The sequence below is a fragment of the Neovison vison genome, chromosome 8, assembly GCF_020171115.1.
Source record: "Neovison vison isolate M4711 chromosome 8, ASM_NN_V1, whole genome shotgun sequence".
NCBI lineage: Eukaryota > Metazoa > Chordata > Mammalia > Carnivora > Mustelidae > Neogale > Neogale vison.
The window spans coordinates 39,702,705-39,725,281 of NC_058098.1; the positions used below are offsets into that span (position 1 = coordinate 39,702,705).

Here is a 22,577-nt window from a genome sequence, read left to right on the forward strand (position 1 = left end):
GGCAATCATGTAAAGGAGTTTTCTTCAAAAAGACTGTCTAGCTTTATTGAAACATATTAGTGTTCCCAAGAAGTGTGTAAGTGAGGGTGCAAGTTCAGGCTTATGTTTTAATCAGGCTAAAAGTGTATCATATTCCCTTAAATAAGCACATCTCGTATTTTTCAAATTGAAATTGGTTTGTGTTCAAAACCTTTCTTATCAAAGACAAGTTAAAACTGCTGTTCAAGTGCCTTGTATCATTATAACCACAAAGCTAATACACATTTGAACTCATTTTTTCCCTATTTAGACACGCTTGTTCACTCTTTCGAAAGTCCAGATTGGGTTACTTAAGTAATCATATTTTTGTGACTGAGCCAGTGTTATCATCATCAAAATTACAACTGATTCAGAATATAGTGTCGAGAAAGATGACTGGTACATAAAAGCATGTGCTGATTCCTCTCATTTTGCATTAGTTACATTGCATTAGGGAGCTGTAGGAACTGCCAATGCTTTAGTTCACCCTTTTATAATTCAATTAGGTGATCTTCAGTAGCATAACATTTACTAGACTCCATGCATATTATGTTTTGTTATCATTTTTGGATGTGATTTATGAGGAGGAAAAAAAGTATACACACACACACACACACACACACACAGGTATCCCCTGCTTTTCAAAAGTTCTTATTATACCACCTAACTTGTACAAAACACCTTCGTTGGTACTTATTTTCTCTAACTGAAAAAAAAACTGAAGAGGATTTTTGCTTTTATCAAAGAAGTGAAAAGAGCATTCAGTATTTTTTTGCAGTGAGCCAGTACAGAGGCACCGTGCCTCCTGAGCAGTGAGTGGTCCCACCAGACTGCTTCCCTGAGAACTAGGCTCAGCATCTCAGCATCAAACTACCGTAGCTTTGAACCTATGAACATCTCTGCCTTATTGCAGATTATTTTGTGTATCCATTAGCAAGATATGTCCCAAGGTATCAGAAAAGCCCAAAATAGGTCATTTTTTGGGTCTGGGAATGCCATTTTAGTTTACAAAAAGTTTCATAGGAATGCTTTTTTTTTTTTTTTTTTTTTTTTGGTCAGGTAGTGGACAACACATTTTTGTGTGTGTGTGTTTCTAGTTTGGTTAGCAATACTGTATGATAGGTTCCTCTCCTGGGTCTGATCCTAGGCAAGCCACCTGACATCATTGATCCTCTTTAACTTCTGGCTTTTGTAAAATGCAGGAGTTGGGCAAAATGAGCAGTTTTCTTCCCATGTTGCAGTATTTCTTGAAGTCACTGAGTACACAAAATGGTGGCTGGTGGAGCCAGATTGGCTAATGAGGGGCAACTCTTGCTCCTTCCTCCTACTTCAACAGAAGTAATTCTGTTTTGTTATATTTGTTAATACTCCCAAGTAAATTTTCTAATTCTTGATGACTTTTCACCCATTCATCAACAGTAGAGCTCATTGTATTCTATTCTTGGCTTCATAGTAGGTTGCAGCTTATACAAAACACACAGACCATGGAATAATCAGTGGTTCCTTTAAATTCTGAAGTAAGTATGAAATGTAAAGTATTAATCATGTATTTATGCCTGGTTTCTACATGTGAGGTAGTTAAGCCTATGCTTAATTTTCTCTCTTTGTCAGCTTCAAAATAGGAAATTATACTATTGCCCCAAACCTCTGGTGTTCCATTGCTTTTGTTTAGAAGGTGTGAATCTAGTAAAGCATGAACAGAGAGTTGTTGCCAAACTGATGGCTGTATTTCTCTGGGTAGATTGTATTTCCACAGCTGTCCATTGGGATGATTGCTCCCTGTATGAAGTAATTCTGAAGTAATGCATGTGCCTGGGATTTTAATCTTAGATGTTTTAGCACTTCCTATTTTGAGTTTCAAAGTATAGGGACTATCACATGTGCCATTCCAAAAGGTGACATTTCAGCTTTTGAATCTTTTAGGATAACATGTTGTGAATGAAGTGGTGTGTTAGGTAGAGCTTCTGGGGAAGTTTTTTTTCACCAACAATAATTTGACATCCCATGTGCTCTATTGTAATAAGAAAGCAAAATAAATAAACTGAACTGGGTGGTCAGGATCCTGTTAGAATGAAAGTTACTACAATTTCCTTTGTAATGATGAAAAGCAAACAGACACTCTGCACAAATACTTTTAATCAATGTTTAAAGACTAGTCTCAGGCCATTGCTTGTTTGTCAGGTAGTCTTGGGTGTGGATAGAAATGGGGTGGAAAACAAATAATTACTGTAAAGACAATAGAAATTACTCGGCAAGTGGAATACAAGTTGTTTCAGACATTTACCAGGCCAGCTTAGCTTACAGTCAACCTGAGTTACCTCTCCCAAGTCTGGATTGTTTCACAGTCTGGATTCCAGTAGGCCTCCCTCATCTGCATTTCACTTTTTGGGGTTTCAGTGACCGGTAGTCAATCACCTGATGTGGAGGCAAGTGATCCTCCTTCTGACTTGTCGTCAGAAGGTCTGTAGTAGTCTAACAAAGCATGCAATGCCTTCGTCATTCACCCCACTTCCCCTCCTCAGGTAGGCATTTTTTCATCTCACATCATCACAAGAAGGGCGAGTGCTGTACATGGTATTCAGAGAGAGAGACCACATACACATAACTTTTATTACAGTACTTTATAAATAATTATTTTATTTTTTTATTATTGTTCTTCATCTTTTACTGTGCCCAGTTTATAAATTAAACTTTATTATAGGTGTGCATAGGAAAAGGTGGGGGGGGGAACATAGTATACATAGGTTATGGTACTAGCTGAGGTTTCAGGCATCTACTGGGAGTGTCTTGGAGTGTCCCCTGTGGATAAATGGGAGCTACCATATTTCAGACTCACAAACAGCAGGAGCTGTTAAGTGTGCAAAATATAGGGCATATGTTAGGTTAGTGGTTTTGTGTTTTGTTTTGTGTTTTAAGATTACTGAGTAAAATTTTGTTGCCTCAAAAACTGCCAAATCTAAGAGAACTGTCAAAAATAAGAGAAGTTATCTGATGCAGAGATGTCCAATATATGGCATGTCTGCTGCCATTTCAATTCTCTCTACCCTACTCTGACTGTGATCAGTATTATTAACTGTTCATAGTTCTCTTTCTAACCCTAGATTTAGCCTTAAAGTCTTTCTCAAATCAAGAGGTACTGACAGTCTTTTCTAATTAATAAATGAAAATTATTGGAAATTTGTTTGCTATCCCTGATAATTCGAAATTTCCTGATAAAAGATAAATAAGATAGTTGACTATGACTTACCCAAATCACTGAGGTATTTAGAAACTGAGACATAATTGAAATAGGTTAGCTGGCTCTTTCTATTAGCCTATGCAGACTAAAAAGGATTTTGAGATATTACGAGGAAAAGTCCTTTAGATGTCTGATAAACCATAGCTTTGTCTTACATTTCTAATGATGTATGACATGCATTCCATTTAGGAACTCCCAGTAATATTAGGAAGATTACTTATATAGTAATTTTATTTTTCATCATTTGATCCACAATTTAATTATATTTATAAAAAGATACAAATGGATGCACACACAAACATATATACACACACAGAGGGACATTCAAGATAGTGTTTTTAGAAAGAAAACACTTTCCCTTTGTGTTCTGAGAAACACATGAAATAATGATACTATTGGTAAGTGATGTGGTAATTTTTCATATAGGCTAGTTATCCCACAAAAAGGATTCCTACATCGTATTATTTTCTGGTTTTGATAATTTAAAAGTGAATATACCTATAGAAATTTGATAATTTTCATTAAAAAATTTATAACTGAGTGCGGTTGGAAGAAAATAATTTCTCAAAAACTCTAAAAAATTAATCTTTTGGTGAGGATATGATAAGTAAATTCTCCATAGTTGCCACTTTGAAATTAGATTTAAGTAAATCTCCCATTTTATGTTCAGTGGTTTTTTTGTTTTGTTTTGTTTTGTTTTGTTTTTGTTTTTTGCTTTATAAACAATGAAACTGTTCATCTCACTGAGTTGTTATTTTGGGGGCACGAAAAAGTGCAATATACAGATTCATTAACTTGTAATGGCTCATTTTAGTTTCTCATTGAATCGATTTTTGAGACAATTACTAACTTGATTTTTTCCTCTACTTCTCTAGTAATAGAAAGGGTATTTTATTTAGGAAAATGTGAATAAAGATAGTGTTGGTTAGAATGCTCAGAAAAGAGATTTTTAAATCTTATTTTAGAAGTGGTGATATCATGCTCCTAAAGTTTAAATTTTCTTTGTTTCTTTTCTCCTTTTCCTTCTTTGTGAGGCTTTGAGAATAAGAAGAGGCATGTCCAAAATTCCCTCTAGCAAGGGAATTAGGTAGGGACAGAAATACATAAACATACTTTGTACATTTTTTTTTACGATTTTTTAATTTTTTTGTTTTTTATAACCATATAATATATTTTTATCTTCAGGGGTACAGGTCTGTGAATCGCCAGGTTTACACACTTCACAGCACTCCCCATAGCACATACCCTCCCCAATGTCCATAACCCCACCCCCTTCTCCCAACACCCCTCCCCCTAGCAACCCTCAGTTTGTTTTGTGAGATTAAGAGTCACTTATGGTTTGTCTCCCACTTTGTACATTCTTAATCACTAAATATTTCCAAAGAAATTTTAAAAGTTTCTTTAATAGTCTTTGATTTTACAGACAGAAAAAGGACCGAAGTTTGCTTTTTCCACACATTTTAGTAAACACATACCTCTAAAACAAAAAAGAAATTGGACTAAACTTACCAGTTCTTCCATTATTAGCAAGAATGTATTGAGAGCTTCTTAGATGCAGTCCAAACTATTAAATCAGACCTTCTCTTTAGGGGCTCCTATTTAATTGGGATGTAACTCAATCTATTAGAGATAATTAAGTAGAAATTAAATGACTATTAATTTTAGACACACAAAAGTCATTTCACTTTGGTAAAATGGAAGAAATATTCATCCACCTGGCCAATAAATGTTGAGCATCAGCTGTGTTATATATAAGGTGTTTTGTGAAGGTAAAGGTAATATTTGAAATCCTGATAAAGGTTTGCTTTTATTTGCCTTCATTTATGTCACTTTTACTCAAGAAAATTCCCTCGATATTTTTGCTAATAAATGTTTCATTAATTTTTTTTTTTTTTTAGAACAGAAATTGATGGGGCACTTGGGTATCTCAGTCCTTTAAGTGTCCGCCTTTGTCTCAGGTCATGATCCCAGGGTTCTGAGATAAAGCCCTGCAACAGGCTCCTCCTTCTCCCTCTCCCATTCCCCTTGCTTGGGAATGCTTCCCCTCATTCTCTGTCAAATAAATAAATAAGTAAAATCTTTTTAAAAAATTGATAAAATAGGCTTAAATTTCATGAATTCTTTAGAAAAGTCATTACCTGGATTATAGTTCTTAGAATTCCTTAGAATGAAAAAATATATATGTATATATAATTATATACTTTTTCTATATATATATATTTTCAAATATATATATTTGTGTGTGTGTATGAGAGAGAGAGAGTATATTTTAGCACCCTAGATTAAGTTCTATTACATAAATAGTAGTGAACATGAAATTATCTTAAAAGTCAGGGCACCTGGTTGTCTCAGTCATTAATCAAGCTTCTGACTCTTGATTTTTGGCTCAGGTCATGATCTAAGGGTGATGAGACAAGCCCTGTGTCGAGCTCTGTACTGGGTATGGAGCCTGCTTAAGATTCTCTCTCCCTCTTCAAATCAAAACCACATTGAGATACCACCTTACACCAGTTAGAATGGCTAAAATTAGCAAGACAGGAAACAACATGTGTTGGAGAGGATGTAGAGAAAGGGGAACCCTCTTACACTGTTGGTGGGAATGCAAGTTGGTACAGCCACTTTGGAGAACAGTGTGGAGATTCCTCAAGAAATTAAAAATAGAGCTTCCCTATGACCCTGCAATTACACTACTGGGTGTTTACCTCAAAGATACAGATGTAGTGAAAGGAAGGGCCATCTGTACCCCAATGTTTATAGCAGCAATGGCCACGGTCACCAAACTGTGGAAAGAACCAAGATGCCCTTCAATGGACGAATGGATAAGGAAGATGTGGTCCATATACACTATGGAGTATTATGCCTCCATCAGAAAGGATGAATACCCAACTTTTGTAGCAACATGGACGGAACTGGAAGAGATTATGCTGAGTGAAATAAGTCAAACAGAGAGAGTCAATTATCATATGGTTTCAGTTATTTGCGGAGCATAACAAATAACATGGAGGACATGGGGAGATGGAGAGGAGAAGGGAGTTGAGGGAAATTGAAAGGGGAAGCGAACCATGAGAGACTATGGACTCTTAAAAACAATCTGAGGGGGGTGCCTGGGTGGCTCAGTGGGTTAAGCTGCTGCATCCCGCTCGGGTCATGATCTCAGGGTCTGGGATCGAGTCCCGCATTGGGCTCTCTGCTCAGCAGGGAGCCTGCTTCTCTCTCTCTCTCTGCCTGCCTCTCCATCTACTTGTGATTTCTCTCTGTCAAATAAATAAATAAAATCTTAAAAAAAAAAAAAAAACAATCTGAGGGTTTTGAAGGGGCAGGGGGTAGGAGGTTGGGGGAGCCAGGTGGTTGGTATTAAGGAGGGCACGTATTGCATGGAGCACTGGGTGTGGCGCAAAAACAATGAAATACTGTTATGCCCAAAAAGAAATTAAAAAAAAAAGAAAAAAAGATTCTCTCTCCCTTTCCTGATGCCCTTCCATGTCCCCTCCTGTCTCTCTCTTTCTCTCTCTCTCTCTCTCACACACACACACACGCACACAGTGGTGGTACACTATGCAGAATGCCACAGTTTGATAAAGTAATTCTATGTTGATATTAAAATGTGACCAGATACACTTATCTAGACATGAGCACACATCTGACATAAATTGACTTGATAGTTTTCCAGGGCTGGGGTTCTAGTTCCTGTACCTATGCCTACTCATCTACCCTCATCTATTGGATAAGTGCCTAGTTAAACAGATGGACCTTGGGCTATGTTCTCAAAACAGGTGACCTCTATCTTTATTGAGCTAAACATTGGGTAAAAGTAGCTGCATTGTGTTATTGTGCTCCTGGCCATGATAATTTGAGTGAAAAGCTACTATTCATTGTTGTTTGTTCTTGGAAATACCTTTTTCTTTATGACTGAATATGTGAAGGGTGGAAGAAAACAGAGTTTCAGGGATCTCGCAAACTTACAGATAGGGAAGTAGTTCTCAGTGACATATAAAAATAAATAATTTAAAAAATTAATAAATAATCAGCAGGAGTGTGAAGTGCCATATGGTTTTATAAATGTAGGTAGCTGAGATTTTAGAAAATATTTGAATTAGCCAAGAGACATGGGTTGATCATGGAAATTCTGCCATTCGCTGAAGGGTGTAGGAACCAAAATAGAATTCACAACTTCTTTCCTCATGCCCTTGCAACAAGTTACCACTTTAACAGGTACAAATTTTGATTCAGTGCAGGACATTAAGTCCTGGCTATCATCTGTGTAAGTACTATACACTCTTACTGTGAAATCAGATAGATTTGGGGACCTGCGTTTCCACAATGGCAGAAGATTTTATGACAACAGAAGTGTGTTTTATTTATGATTGATAAATGCCATTGCTATCTAGTTCATGTTTGTGGAAATAGTACTGAGAGGAAGGCAAAAGCAGCAATTAGATTGTCCTGTCCTTGGAAGATAATATGAAATAAGATTTGATGCTCTAATATTGACATACTGATAACCTTAAAAGGCATGTTTTCTCTATACATTTTCATGGTAAACTTTAGTGTTGTATAAAATTATCACATAGTTAACCTCATGGAATTATGAATATGGGCATTTGTTGCTAAAATGATCCATTACTTATTGATGGGATCAGTAACGCTTAGGTATTTGCTTCTCTTAATTACGGCAATGGTTTGTGGACAGCACACTGAAGTTCAAGTTAAAGACTCCTACTTCTCTTTCCTAAATGATTTCTTTGGTTGTTTTTTTGTTTGTTTGTTTTTTGGTAGTTCAAGTTTTTACACAAAGAAAGAGACCCTGGATGCCACACACTTTCTTTTTACTGTTGTAGGATTTCTTTTTTTATAATGGCGTGAGATTATGCCTAGGATACCTAAGAACTCTATGGAATAAAGCTCAGTGCAGTATGTATAACCTTTTGTTTTCTGGCTGTTATAATGATTAGATAAACATAGGCATAAGGTTGTTTACTACTTCAGCAGAAACCTGCAATGGAACTTTATGAATATTTGACCTCTTGAAAGAAATTCAAGTGGAATTATCTTAAACTTTACTTGGTATATGGCTTCTATAAATCTGTGTGCTAGGATAATGTGTAACTATGTAAGAAATGGCACAATATTGTTTTACAAAAATGCTTTTATTTTCCTCAAATAAAAAGTTAGTGCTAAAAGTAATAAATCTGTTACTGGTTAAGGGTTCTTACTGCACAATGTCTTAGGATAGCTTTATTTGATGATGTTTTATTCAAATTATTATTCTTTTATGTTACATTGTCCTTTGAAACTGCTGAATTGCCTAAATAACATTATTCTATCTCTACTTGATAAATCAGAAAATATAGAAGATTAATTTAGATACAGAATAGAAAATAAAAGAATCACAATATGTACTTCATTTTATTAGAAGGGAATACATATAAATGTAGTCATTTGAAGAGAAAAAAGAGATAGTGAATTATTTTAATTTTCATACCATCATAAAGAGTAATAAAAGCTATCCTTATATGAAAGTACATTGTGTGAGTCTTTGTGTATTTCTGAGACATGATCACCACCAGCTTTTTCTTAAACTATCTGGCATATGATAGTTCTTATGTATTATTTTATGTTTTTTGTTTTGCTTTAAATAGTTCTTATGTATTATTTAATGTTTTTTATGTTTTTATGTTTTGTTTTAAACAGCAAACGCCAGTCTTCTTGGAGGAGGAGGTGGTAAGTCCTGAACATCACTTATTTTAAAATATATTTTTTACCACACCAACCACAAGATATTAAGTTCTATGACACTTTAAAGAAAATTAATTTAGCTATAATTATTAACCACAAAAGTGATAATCTTCTAGAAAATAACTTACAATAAAAGTAAATACATTGGTTTGCCTTAATATTATTTTAAGACTTCAAAATATGTGGAATACTGTTTCCTTTCTCCTCAAACTGTACTTTACTTTGGCACAAGCTGTAACAGCCTAAGCTATTGAGACAAATACACATGTAGTAGGTGATGGAGTCACTTTTAATATAAATTCTAAAACAGTACATTTGGAGACTTGTGGATTTAGGTATTTTTCTTTTTTCATCATAATGACTTTAAAAAAAAAAAGCTATGGCTTTGTAGTGTGAGAGCTTGATACATCAGCCACTTACTGTGACAAATAAAAAGATATTACTCTTGCCACTTTGCTTTTTCTTTTAGCTTGTTTAGAGGAGAATGAATGAGATCAAATTGAGATGAAGAAGAGAGATTCCTATACTAGGAATTTTTTTTTTTTATTACTAAAATCGTGGAGATGTTGAAAGATGAAAGTTTTCCTAGTCCATCTATATATAATATAGTAGGAGGAAAACTATACAATAGAATAGGGTGCTTCTCATTTAAGACCCAGATGGATATAAATACAATTTGTTTTCTCTCTTATTCTTTTACTCTTCTTTTCCCTTTGCTCCCTCTTTACATGTACATGGTTGCAGTAAATGTGATTGCACAGAACTTGAGGCTTTCACAAAATTTCTTGGCTATCATGAAGATGTTACTGGGTAAATTTTATTTGGAAACTAAAATGTTAATCATTGCTCCTATATAGGAATCAATAGATTTTTAGAAAACAGAATCCTGGAAATAGAGATAATAGAAAAACAGTTCAATCTAGAAAGTACTCTTTATATTATCATGTGTTAATGCACAATCCCTGACAGAGTATCTCTTGTCTTCTTCCTTAAATTACTTTAGAAAATATAAATTGATAAGATTTCTCATTGTAATTTTGGGAAATGAGAAGGGAAAATTTTCCTTGGGAAATTTAACTGGGAATATCCCAGTAAATTTTTATTTCTAGGTGTCTTTTGTCAAGAAGACATTATTAAAATAAATTGCCCGTAGTGCTGATTTTCTTACAAAACAAAATATTGGTATTTTAGCAATTTGATGAATACTGTTAAATAGGATAAATCTGTCTCATGTACAAGTAGTCTAGATGTAAACTAGACTGATTGTATGCTAATTCCATGGTGTCATCAAGCATTCAAGCTCTGAATTTTCTGTTCTTTTTTCCTAGTACATGGGACTCGGGTCCATGGTAGTAACTGGAGTAAATAAATGCCTCTAGCCATTATAGATATGGGGGTCAGGAGGAGTACGAAAGATGGCAAAAAATAAAAAAAGGTGGCCCCCAAAAGATGGTCATTTTCTTTAAGTAGCTTTCTCTGAAAGTCTACATTAGTCTTAAACTTATCAAAGGGTCATTAACGGATACATGTAATTTCATTCCAGGAAGCAATGCACTCATGAAAAAGTGCTTAATGTTGTATTTTCTTTTCTTTTTTTATTCTGGCCAGGTTATATTGAACTAATACTGGTTATTTCTTATCCATGATACCTTTCTATTTAAAACGTGGTGATCTTAACTGCTTTACAAAGGGAATAAAAACAACAATATATTTTCATAGAGGAAAATCTCAGATACACAGGTTGACATGTGCCAAGTTTAAGTCTTTTGTTTCAACCAAGCGTAGATAATCACAAACAGAATTTTAAAGAAAAAACATGCCTGTTTCGAATGGCCATGGGGGGAAGGGGGAAGAACTTGGTACTTCTGGCATACAGCAGATGGTTATTAGGTCATCTGTATTAGAGGAAGGAGTGACAAGTGGAGTGACATATTTGAAAAAGTTCTTTTTAGTTGGAACCAAGAACAGGGTCAGAGAAGTTTCTGCAGGTTATTTAGACCTCACTACCAGAGAGAGTGAGACTCTTTCTTTCCTTCTTTTTTCCTTTCTTTACCTCTTCTCTTCCCCTCCCTTGCCTCTCCCCCATCCCTTCTTCCCCCTTTCCTTCCTATTTGTTCTTTTCTTATAGAAGAAGAGTTGACATACAGTGTTGTATTAGTTTTAAGTGTACAACATAATGAGTCAATATTTACAAACATTATGAAATGGTCACTATAAGTCTAGTTATCTTGGCACAAAGTTGTTATAATATTATTGACTGTATTCTCTATGCTGCACATTACATCCTTATGTGTTATTTCTTTTATAATTGGAAGATTGTACCTCTTAATTTCTTTTACCTATTTCATCTATCCCCTTACCCTCCTGCCCTCTGGCAACCATCAGTTTGTTCTCTGTATCTTTGAGTCTGTTTTATTGCTTATCTGTTTTGTTTTTTATTTTATTTTTAATGATATTTTATTTTTTAGATTCCACATATGAATGAAATCATATGGTATTTGTCTTTGTCTGACATATTTTATTTAGCATACTACCTTCTGGGTCCATCCATGTTATTGCAAGTGGCAAGATATCATTCTTTTTATTGATGGGTACTATTCTGTTGTGTATGTGTGTGTGCACACACACACATGATCTCCTATATTACAATCCATTCATCTGTTTCTGGATATTTATGTTGCTTCCATATCTTGCCTATTGTAAATAATGCTGTGATGAACATAGGGGTGCTTGTTTCTTTGAGTTAGCCTTTTCATTTTCTTTCCAATACCTAAAAATGGAATAGAAGTGGTGTTCTGTCCCCTAGAAGGAAGGGGATAGTGGAGGATTTGATAGGCAATAAGTAGTTCCTGCCATGATGGGAAGGCCAGCTACTGTTCAGAAAGCCTTGCCATGCTGCTTTGTTTTTAATGTATGGAAATACAGTTGGTGTCCATAGAACTAATTCTAGTGTTTGGCCTGTATGTCCTTATGGTTCTTCTAATCTGTGTGAGAAGATAATATCATGGATTTTTAGCAGTGTCAAGAAATTCAGGAATAGGCAAATTCAGGTTTCTATTTACCTGAAGTATATACTTTACTTCTTCCTCTAGATGGTTGATTTTGCTAAAATGCAGTTTATGCCATAATTTCTAATTTCTGAATTCTAAAATTAGTGACTTGGCGTCATCATAAAGATAAATTACAAGTATTTAAGATGGCTGTAATTTCTTTCTTTAAAGTAGGTCGTTGATGGGTTTAAATTTATTTATGCACTTCTAGACATGTCAGGATTGCTCTAAAGTATGTCTGATTTTTGGAAAGCTATATTTAAAAATTAAATTTAAGGAATATTTTTAGTCCTTTCTGAATGGAATTTTGGTCTTCTGATTCTATGACAAATCTTTTTAATCCTGTCAGTGATATTTATAAAATAATACTTAATAATCATCCAATAAGGGACAATTGAATTGATGTAATTCTCTTGGATTTAATTGAGGTTTCCTTTATTGACTTAAATTAATATCCCTTCAAAAGCCTCTAAAGGGAGTAATTCTTTGATTGACTGAACAATCTGATCAAGAAAATTTGACACTACAGAAAAAAAAAATAATGTTATCTTAAGTGCCATTTCTTCGGGCCCTCAAGAAGGCTTCGCCCCAATTGTATGTAAGTAGTACTTGAAATTTAGACAAAATAAGACAAAATCAGTGTATATAAAATTAAATTATCTGTAAAATCTTTACATTTTGTTGTTCTTTTCTGAGTGCTTATAAACCAAGAAGAGAAGTTTCCTAAAAGGCGATTAAAAAAAAAAAAAAATGGCCTCAATCATCCTCTCAGTTCTGATTTGAAAGTGAGAGAATCTCTTTCCATTGGTGTGAATTTTTATCTTTGGGCCAGAGGTTGTTCTTTCTAAGAATTTAGCGTGTCTGACTGCATTCATTATAATGAATACTGGTGATGGGGTCACAACTACCTAATCATTTCAGGTGAAATGCTTAGTAAATTTGATCATTTCTGTCTTTATTTCCTGGATATGTTAAAAGGAGAGACGAATACTAATTTCTTACAAAAGTATGTGGCTGGTCTGTGATGACTGGATTCTACCTTTCAGGAAGCCTTTACGTTACCTTTGCATACCATTATAATGCTAAAAAACCCCCTTAGAATTTGTAATAATTTTTTACAAGCTTTCTATCATTGCTACCAGTACTACCCTGTATAGCTAGCTGTTTGGCATGTTGATATATAAACCAGATAATTTAGTCATTTTATTAGTAAGCATAAGCTATATTATGTGTGGTAGCCAGTAAGCCTAAAAATCTTTGTGGCTTAATAAAATGAGTTTTTTTTTTTTGAATAGGACTGTTGGCACTCCTAACTATCCTATAGGTGGCAATACAGAGACTCGGGCTGTTTTTATCTTGTAGCTACACCGTGTGATGTGTAGCTGCTAAGAATGTCACAAAGCAGGAGGAGAGAGCTGGAGGATTTTGTGAAATTTATTTACAGACCAGTTTGGGAATGTCTTATATCACTTCTGTTCGTATTTCATTGGTTAGAATTCAGGCTGGTGTTCATCACCCCAACCTAACTACAAGGAAAGTTGGGAGGCATGGAGTCTTCCAGAGTTTCCAGGAAGAAGAAATGGTGTGGTAAATACATAGCGACTATCTCTGCCACCGTGTTCAAATGAGATCAGTGTTTTTTATTATTATTATTATTATTATTAAATTAGTGGTGAGGAAAATGAAACTCTGGGGGATTTGCTGACTTCTTTGATGCCATACAGCTTATAAAGGGTAAATGTTGAATGAGAAGACAATGAGAGCTCTACTCTAGAGCTCTTTGTCTTTGCTCTGTGGTTTTTAATATGTGTTTGCTCTTTAGATTTGCTGTTTCTGTGTACAGGTAGATAACTGTTTACACCGGGAAAAATGAATGAGGAGATGGGGAAACATGCATTTGAGATATGGATGATGTTTTCCTTGGCTTATTTTCACAAGTCTCAAACTCAGTTGATAATTTGAACATGCACACAATGGCAATGTCTTATAGTATTTAGATTGTTTTGGATTGCTGCCCAGATTCATGTACCTTTTTTGTGTATTTAAGGTTCAGTCTTAGAATACACTGTATTTTAAATACCTGTTCACTCATCTGTAATAAGAATGTTTTACATGTACAAAGTCCTGTGGTACACTTTTGGAATATATATAAAAAAAACAACAACAACCTTTGCATTTAGCTTCAAATTATGTGAAGAAGCAGAATTAGGAAGGAAAATCAGATTTTTTTAAAAGAAAAAGAGTTACACATTTTATTATTTAACAAAGGAAAATCAGAATTAAAGAGCTAATTCCTCAATTCCTTTAGATCATTACATTAAATAGATCAGAAGATAATTTACAGTCTCTTACTTTAGATAATGTTTTTTCTCCTCTCGTTGTCATAATAATTAATGTAAGACCAGTAACTGCTGATAGAAACCAAAAAGGACATTATTTATGGGATTTGCTTTCTTTACCACTCTGTCAAAACTTCTGAGTGTTGAAATCTGAGACATAATATTAGACTTTTAAAGTAACATTTCCTGATAGAGTGGCAATTTAAGGTTGGGTTTTTATACAAAACTTAGTAGGACTGCTGTTTTAATCACATACACACATATATTCGTATCAATACTATAATTTTCTAGCTTATCCTTGAGGTGACTCTATGGCAGGTTAATCTTAAAAACTCTAAGTGTAAGCAACTATCACTAAAGAAACACTCAGGCCCACCCAGATGGATTGTATAGGAAAGCCATTTTTCTAGAATGAGAACATAGCATATATTATCACATTTACTTATTTCCAAAGGTTTCTTGCTCTTTTTTGTGCCTCCTTAGATTAGCAAGGTTCACTGGCCTTGGGTTGGAAACTGCTTCTCTGAAGTCTTTTATTTCTTGTTTGGACAATACTATGTGCAGAGATAATTCCTTTTTGTTATTAATGGCCATTTATTTGTTCATGCAGTTTGAGGTGTCAAAATGCATGCTTCAAAAGCCCTAAAATCATAAAACTAGTTGGTATTATGCCATCAGTGTTTCCTCACTCACCCATCATCTTTTTCTACATACAGACACACAGATGTGCAGATATTCATTCATTCATTCATTCAGCAAATACTAGTTCAGTAACTACTGTGTGTCAGTTTTAATCATTGATTTGGCAATAAACATAGCCCTTTCCCTGTGACTAATCATGGTCCCTGTTTCATTGATAGAATTCTCCAGGTTCTTTCAAAGGTTTCAGGCATCAGATTTCTTCTTTAAAAAGCAGAACAAATATCTGGAAAACAAAAACAAAAACAAAAACTTCTTTTCATGAAAAATCCAATTTGTTACCAAGAATTCCTAACATGAAAAATAACTTATTTCAAGAGCTTTTTGAGTGTGTTTAAGTGGGTGTATTTTCATAAATTACTTTGTAAACATTCACAAGCAACGTGGAATGCCTTCTCACCCTCTTTCTATACACCAATTGAATTGCCCCTGGCATATATCACTCCCCACACAGATTCTGTGTTTTCACTCTTGTTGAACATTGAGATCTGGCCCAGGCCTCAGGCTTGCTGGGAGGAATCTTGGATAATGGTCAGCAGTGAGTGACCAAGGCTAGTGAAAGCAGGTAGGTTGTTGGGGTTGCCCCTGAGGTCATCAAGCATGTCTGGCAGTGAGTTAGCCAGCTGACTTATGCTCAGTAGGTGAAGGGGTCCCACCCATGGGCCTGGAGAGTAGTCTTAGTCATGAGAGAGCAGCATGGTAAGAGAAACTCAGGAACCCTGGCCTTGCTGGTCTGCAGGAACTCAATCTTAGGAGTGGAGCTACAGGAAGGGATGTGATGCAGGCTTAATCATCAAAAAATGGGCAGAAAATATGAACAGACACTTCTCCAATGAAGACATACAAATGGCTAACAGACACATGAAAAAATGTTCATCATCACTAGCCATCAGGGAGATTCAAATTAAAACCACATTGAGATACCACCTTACACCAGTTAGAATGGCCAAAATTAGCAAGACAGGAAACAACATGTGTTGGAGAGGATGTGGAGAAAGGGGAACCCTCTTACACTGTTGGTGGGAATACAAGTTGGTACAGCCACTTTGGAGAACAGTGTGGAGATTCCTCAAGAAATTAAAAATGGAACTTTTCTATGACCCTGCCATTGCACTACTGGGTATTTACCCCAAAGATACAGATGTAGTGAAAGGAAGGGCCATCTGTACCCCAGTGTTTATAGCAGCAATGGCCACGGTCACCAAACTGTGGAAAGAACCAAGATGCCCTTCAATGGACGAATGGATAAGGAAGATGTGGTCCATCTTATACACTATGGAGTATTATGCCTCCATCAGAAAGGATGAATACCCAACTTTTGTAGCAACATGGACGGAACTGGAAGAGATTATGCTGAGTGAAATAAGTCAAGCAGAGAGAGTCAATTATCATATGGTTTCAGTTATTTGCAGAGCATACAAATAACATGGAGGACGTGGGAAGATGGAGAGGAGAAGGGAGTTGAGGGAAATTGGAAGGGGAGGTGAACCATGAAAGACTATGGACTCTTAAAAACAATCTAAGGGTTTTGAAGGGGAGGGGGGTGGGAGGTTGGGGGAGCCAGGTGGAGGGTATTAAGGAAGGCATGTATTGCATGGAGCACTGGGTGTGGTGCAAAAACAATGAATTCTGTTATGCTGAAAAGAAATTTTAAAAAGAAAAGGAAAACAGGCTTAAATCTTGACTGTGTCAGGTAGGACTGATCTTAGACACTGCAGGAGGTTAAGCCTGCTAGAGATCAGGAGACAGAGAAGTGAGGAAAGAGAGGGGAAGGAGGATGTAGAGGCCAGGAGCCAGGCCAGGTCTGCCAACATTCAGCTATGTGCTGAACCAGCCTACCTTTGTCCTTACTTCCTCCCTTCTTTCTTCTCCCTCTTCCTTCCTTGTCCCCTCCCTTTTTTCTTTCCTTCCTTCCTTTTTTTCCCTCTTTCTCCCTTCAACAGCATGTTGGATTACCTCTTATAAACTAGTTTTGACATTGAGATGGCAAAGATTTTATAAATAGGTGCAGTTAGAACTATAAATTTTTATTTACCCATTAGTATCTTAAAAACTAGAAAGGTTCCTAATACAGGAAAAATGAAGCAGAAAAGATGAAGTCAACATCTTGGAGTGGTTAGGGAAGACTTTCCAGAAGAGGTGACACTTAGAGGATGAATATCTTTTATCAGGAGAAGAAGAATATAAAACCCACTCAGTTTTATTTCCTGCTGTGTGATTTCATATAGATATCCTGCTATACTTCATTGATACCCCTTACTGTTTATCAGTCATAGTATCTGACCTTGGTTAAACAGTTTCCTCTGACTATCCAGGTATGTCACTTAAAATGGGGTCAACAGTGTTAGAATTGAAGAAAGAAACTCTGGTGCTAGTGCTGTTGGCAGCAAACCTCCACCAGAGAAACCTGGGTAAAGTGGTCATCCCCAAAACAGGTTCCTCCCTGCCGTGTCTTCTCCTCTGATTACCTTACCTGCATGCATCTCAGTCTAGGAATGAGCTCTGCAGCTGCCCACACCAGCTGAATTTTGAGTATATGATTTCCTCATTCCATATAAGTTTGTCTAGTTCTATTCTTAGAAGTTTGACCCAGCAGTGGTTGCCCTAATCTGTCTGCCATTTGTCATTAAGCCTCCCAGATGCTTCCTGGTGGAGGAAGGATAAGGGTATGAGGTCCAGGTCATGTCTGTGCTTGAACTTTCCTCTTGTAATGGCCATTCCAAGGGCATGCTTTGTTTATATACCTCTAACTTTGATCACCATGATGCCTTTATTCTAAAACTAAATTTTAAAGTTTTTCTTCATATTGACTCAGTATCTACTCCCCTTTCTAAGCAAAACTGCACCATCTAAAAACCGTGTCAGAGGGGCTGCCCTATGCAGATTATATGCCTCTTCTCACTCTACTAGCCATAGCTGATAGAACCTGGATACATTTTCCAATTAGGGAATAAACTTCCTGAGAACAGAAACTTTTTTTTTACTTATCTTTACAGCCCTGGCAGCTTCTACTCTATAGTAGACACTTCATTTTAATTTTGAGGTATTATTCTTATCCTGGATTCTTAACATGTTTAGATATTTCAGTTTTGTATAGATTGCTCTGCAAAGATAATTTCTTTATCTTTAGGTGATCTCTAAGTGAAAGAAACAAAACTTTAAAAAATGTGTATAACACACAACCTGAAGATCATATTTATATTTATGCAGTAATTATTTTAAGCATTGTATTTACTTTTTTTTATAAAAGTTTATATAACCAGCATCTCATAATTTTCATTAAATACTATGATTATATGCCTTGAATCCTGGAGGATAAAGAGAACAATATTTATTTGTTTAGATGTAAAAATGATATACACAAAATTTGCTTTCCATGGATTCAATGGAAAGAAGGGAAAGCTCTTTTCTTTTATTCATGTTTTGTCACATTACAGGTATTTTACCAGTTATAACTTTCAATCAGAAATATTATTTTCATTATTGATTTTTCTTGGTTGGATTCATCAGCAAAATTTTAAAGTGCTAATGTGCCAGTTAATGAGATTCGACTTTCATTTAGAAATAGGATTAAGGACACACCGTAGGAAAAGTTTTTAAGATAGTTGGCTTAGCTGTTGAACCTTATACTTGAAAAGCATTGGACAATGAAAATTATGGGCAGTAATCTCTTAATATTTTACTTGATGAGGTTTCTCATTGAAAATAATGAATTGATTTTGTAATATACTTCTAATTTAAAATATTAAGATATGAAAATGGGAGGTAACTTAGAAATAGAAGTGTGAACATTGACCCCATAACCTCTATTTTATGATTAATTAAAATAAATAATCACCTTTTAGGTTCATAGTTTTGTTTTATTAAAGATAATAGATTCTTTTCTCTGATGTAGGCTTTATTTCATTAGCTTGTGGGTGTTTCATAAAACCTTTGTTCGATCCTTGTGTTCGACCTTTAGAAGAAAAATACAGATGGTTGCTCACTTAACAGTTTGAGAGTTTTCTGAGACTGTAAAGGTGCATAAGCTATAAACACCCAGTAAAAACTGTACTCTGAATTTTGAATTTTAATCTCTTCCCAGGCTAGTGTATTTGAGATGATACTCTTCTGATGCTGGCCAGTGGCTGTAAACCGTAACTCCCAGTCATTCATATGATCATGAGGGTAAATTACTGATATGCTTACAACCATTCTGTCCCCATACAACAATTTTGTTTTTTCTTTTTTAGTTTAGTGTTCTGTACATTACATGAAGTATCCAACTCTTTAGTATAAAACAGACTTTGTGTTAGATGATTTTGTCCAATTTAAGGTAGGCTAAGCCAACCTATGATATTTGGTAGTTGGGTGCATTAAATGCATTTTTGACTTAAGACATTTTCAACTTATAATGGGTTTATCAGGATGTAACCCCATCATGAGTCACAGTGGATCTGTAAAGATATTTACTCTTGAGTTTTCATGGCTGAAGTTCAACTTATTTTAAAATCTGAATTGCACGTAAATTAAAATGATACATCTTATCTTTATTAAATCTTTCATTGAGTTATGTGAAGAAATATTCTATGTGCATTGTGATAGGTGTTTTCCCTGCCAATAATATTAAGCATTGAGACTTAGAAAATTTTGGATAAAATAGTGGTATCTGCAGAACAGATAACATGGGAAGGAATTTTTCACACATGTATTATTGGAGGAAAGAGACCCAGCAAGATTGAGGGAAGGGGGGCACCTGGGTGGCTCAGTGGGTTAAGCCGCTGCCTTCAGCTCAGGTCATGATCTCAGGGTCCTGGGATTAAGTCCCGAATCGGGCTCTCTGCTCAGCAGGGAGCCTGCTTCCTTCTCTCTCTACCTGCCTTTCCATCTACTTGTGATTTCTCTCTGTCAAATAAATAAATAAAATCTTAAAAAAAAAAAAAAAAGATTGAGGGAAGGATTTTAGACACAAAAAATATAGTAGACTGAGGAAATCAGAAAACCTTTTTGCAACAAACTCACATAAATTATGGGTAAAATATAATAAAAATTAATATAAGTATATCAGACAGCTTGCAAGTAGGAATGGGAATCCTTGGATATAAACAAGGATTATATCCTTGGATCTATAAACAAGGGAGTACTGAAAAAAAAAGTGCATTAGAACTATAATATAGACTATATATTATTGATGCCTTTGTGGTAGTATACATGGTGATGGGGGATTAGATACCAGGGTATGAGACTTGTTCTCATTTGGGGATACAAAATAGGACTGTATAAAGTTGGAGGTTAAAGCTTAGATTCTCATCCAAAGCCAAGATCTGTTACACTTGAAAAAATTCCCTATTAGCTCAAGAAAGGTATAAAGAAGATTCCTATCCCCCTCACCCACCTAAAAATTAAGTATCCCAAGCCTGCAATTTCATTGTGTTTAGTATTTAAATTTATATTACTTATGTCTAAGAATCCCAAACCCAACAAATTAACATAAAAATTGGTCCTTGGGGTTATTATCAAAGGCAAATTTAAAATCACTCTGGAGGTAAATGCCCAATACTTAGGCCACAGGGTATTCTCACAAAACAAAAAGCCCTGCCAAAATGATGTAAGTATCAGAAAATACAAAACACATGAGGAAATTTAAAGTGGAGAAGGCTGATAAATGCTACCTAACCCAGGTAATCAAAGTCACAACCAGCAGTGATGAATCACGCTGATAAGATGTACCTTTAATATGATTAAATGAAAATGCTGTTTTCATTTTCACATTATTTCATCTATAACTCTAATCTAATTGAGTGATATATCAAACTTATTTTACTTTACTTTATTTAAAGATTTTATTTATTTTTATAATTGAGAGAGAGAGAATGAGCAGGAAGGAGAGACAGAGAGAATCTGAAGGAGACTTAGTGCCTAGTGCAGAGCCTGATGTGGGTCTCAGTCCCACAACTGTCAGATCATTACCTGAGCCAACAGTAAGAGTTGGACACTTAACTGACTGAGCCATCCAGGGACCCCCAGAGAAATTTTAATAGAAGGGTACTCTAAAAAATATTTGATCAGTATACCTCAAAACTATACAGGCCATCAAAAACTAGGAAAAATCTGAGAAACTCTCAAAACTAAGAGGAATGTAATGAGATTTATCAGATCACTGAAATGTAGTATCCTGGAGGGTATTCTGGAACAGAAGAAAACATTAGGTAAAATTAAGAAAATGTGAGTAAACTATGGAACTTAGATAATAATAATATGTTAATATTAGTTCATAAATTACAACAAATGTACCATACTCATTTAAAATATTAATAATAAGGGAATTGAGTGTAAGTACATGGGAACTCTCTGTACTATCTTCTCAATTTCTCCATAAAACTAAAACTCTTCTAAAAGATAGTGTATTGTGGAAAACCAGGAATCAGTCCAAAATACACACCAAATATGTAAAAGTCACAATGAGCATCAAGACTAGACTCCTAATCAGGGCTCCTGGGTGACTCAGTTGGTTAAGCATCTGACTCTTGGTTTTGGCTCAGGCCATGATCTCGTGGGTCATGAAATCAAATTCTATGATGGACTCATGCTAAGTAAGGAGTCTGCTTCAGATTCTCTCTCTGCCCTAACTCCTATGTGTATACTTGCTCTCTCTCTCTAAAATAAATAAGTAAATCTTTAAAAATTAAAGCTAGACTCCCATGAAACTAAGGTAGCCAGACAGCATCCTAATAGAAAATACCAATCAATATGTTTTACATGATTAAAAGTCTAAAAATGAGAGTCCAAACTCTAAGAAAATGATAAAATAACAAAAAGAGACAGATGTGAGAAAGAGAGAAATTGAAATCCTAATGTGAAATATTAGGAATATTAGTGAAATATGTGAAATTAAAAAACTCTAAAACAAATATGTATAAAATATTAGACATAACCAAAGAGAGAATTAATGACTTAGAATATAATACTGTAGGAATAACCCACAATGCATCACAGAGATAAAAATGGTAAATATGAAGACAGAAGAGCATCCAATACGTATACAATGGGAATTCCAGAAAAAGAAAGAAAGGCAATATTTGAAGAGATGATAGTTGATAATTTTTCAGAATTGCCTCAGAGATAAGTTATCCCATAAAATGCACATACTGATTTCTACCGAGAAAAAATTAAATGAAGCATTATAGTGAATCTGTAAATACGAAAGAGAAAGGTAAAAACTTAAATGACACCAGAAAGAATTTTGTGTAAGAAACAACTTTTAGACTGACAGTGGAATTATCAGCAACAATAGATGCTAAAAGGCAACAACATAACATTTGGGAAAAATGGATATTATCCTGGAACTTCTTTATCCACAAAAACTATCATTCAATATTGATGCAAAAATAGACATTTTCATATAAATATTGAAAAAAAATTAATCATAGACCCTGCTGAAAACTACCAAAATGTCAACTTGAGTAAGAAAGAATATGATTTGACTTTCTATACCTCAAAAAGATTGTTATGACAAGT

At 35.0% G+C, this 22,577-nt stretch overlaps 1 protein-coding gene across 1 annotated transcript in view; it reads left to right on the forward strand.

Moving 5' to 3' along the window:
• Window positions 1-22,577, forward strand: part of MACROD2 (mono-ADP ribosylhydrolase 2) — a 1,971,347-nt gene that overhangs the window by 469,166 nt on the left and 1,479,604 nt on the right. Inside the window, exon 4 of the mRNA XM_044263475.1 lies at window positions 8,948-8,977. Within this exon, the coding sequence (XP_044119410.1) occupies window positions 8,948-8,977 (30 nt within the window). The remainder of the gene's footprint in view (window positions 1-8,947; window positions 8,978-22,577) is intronic.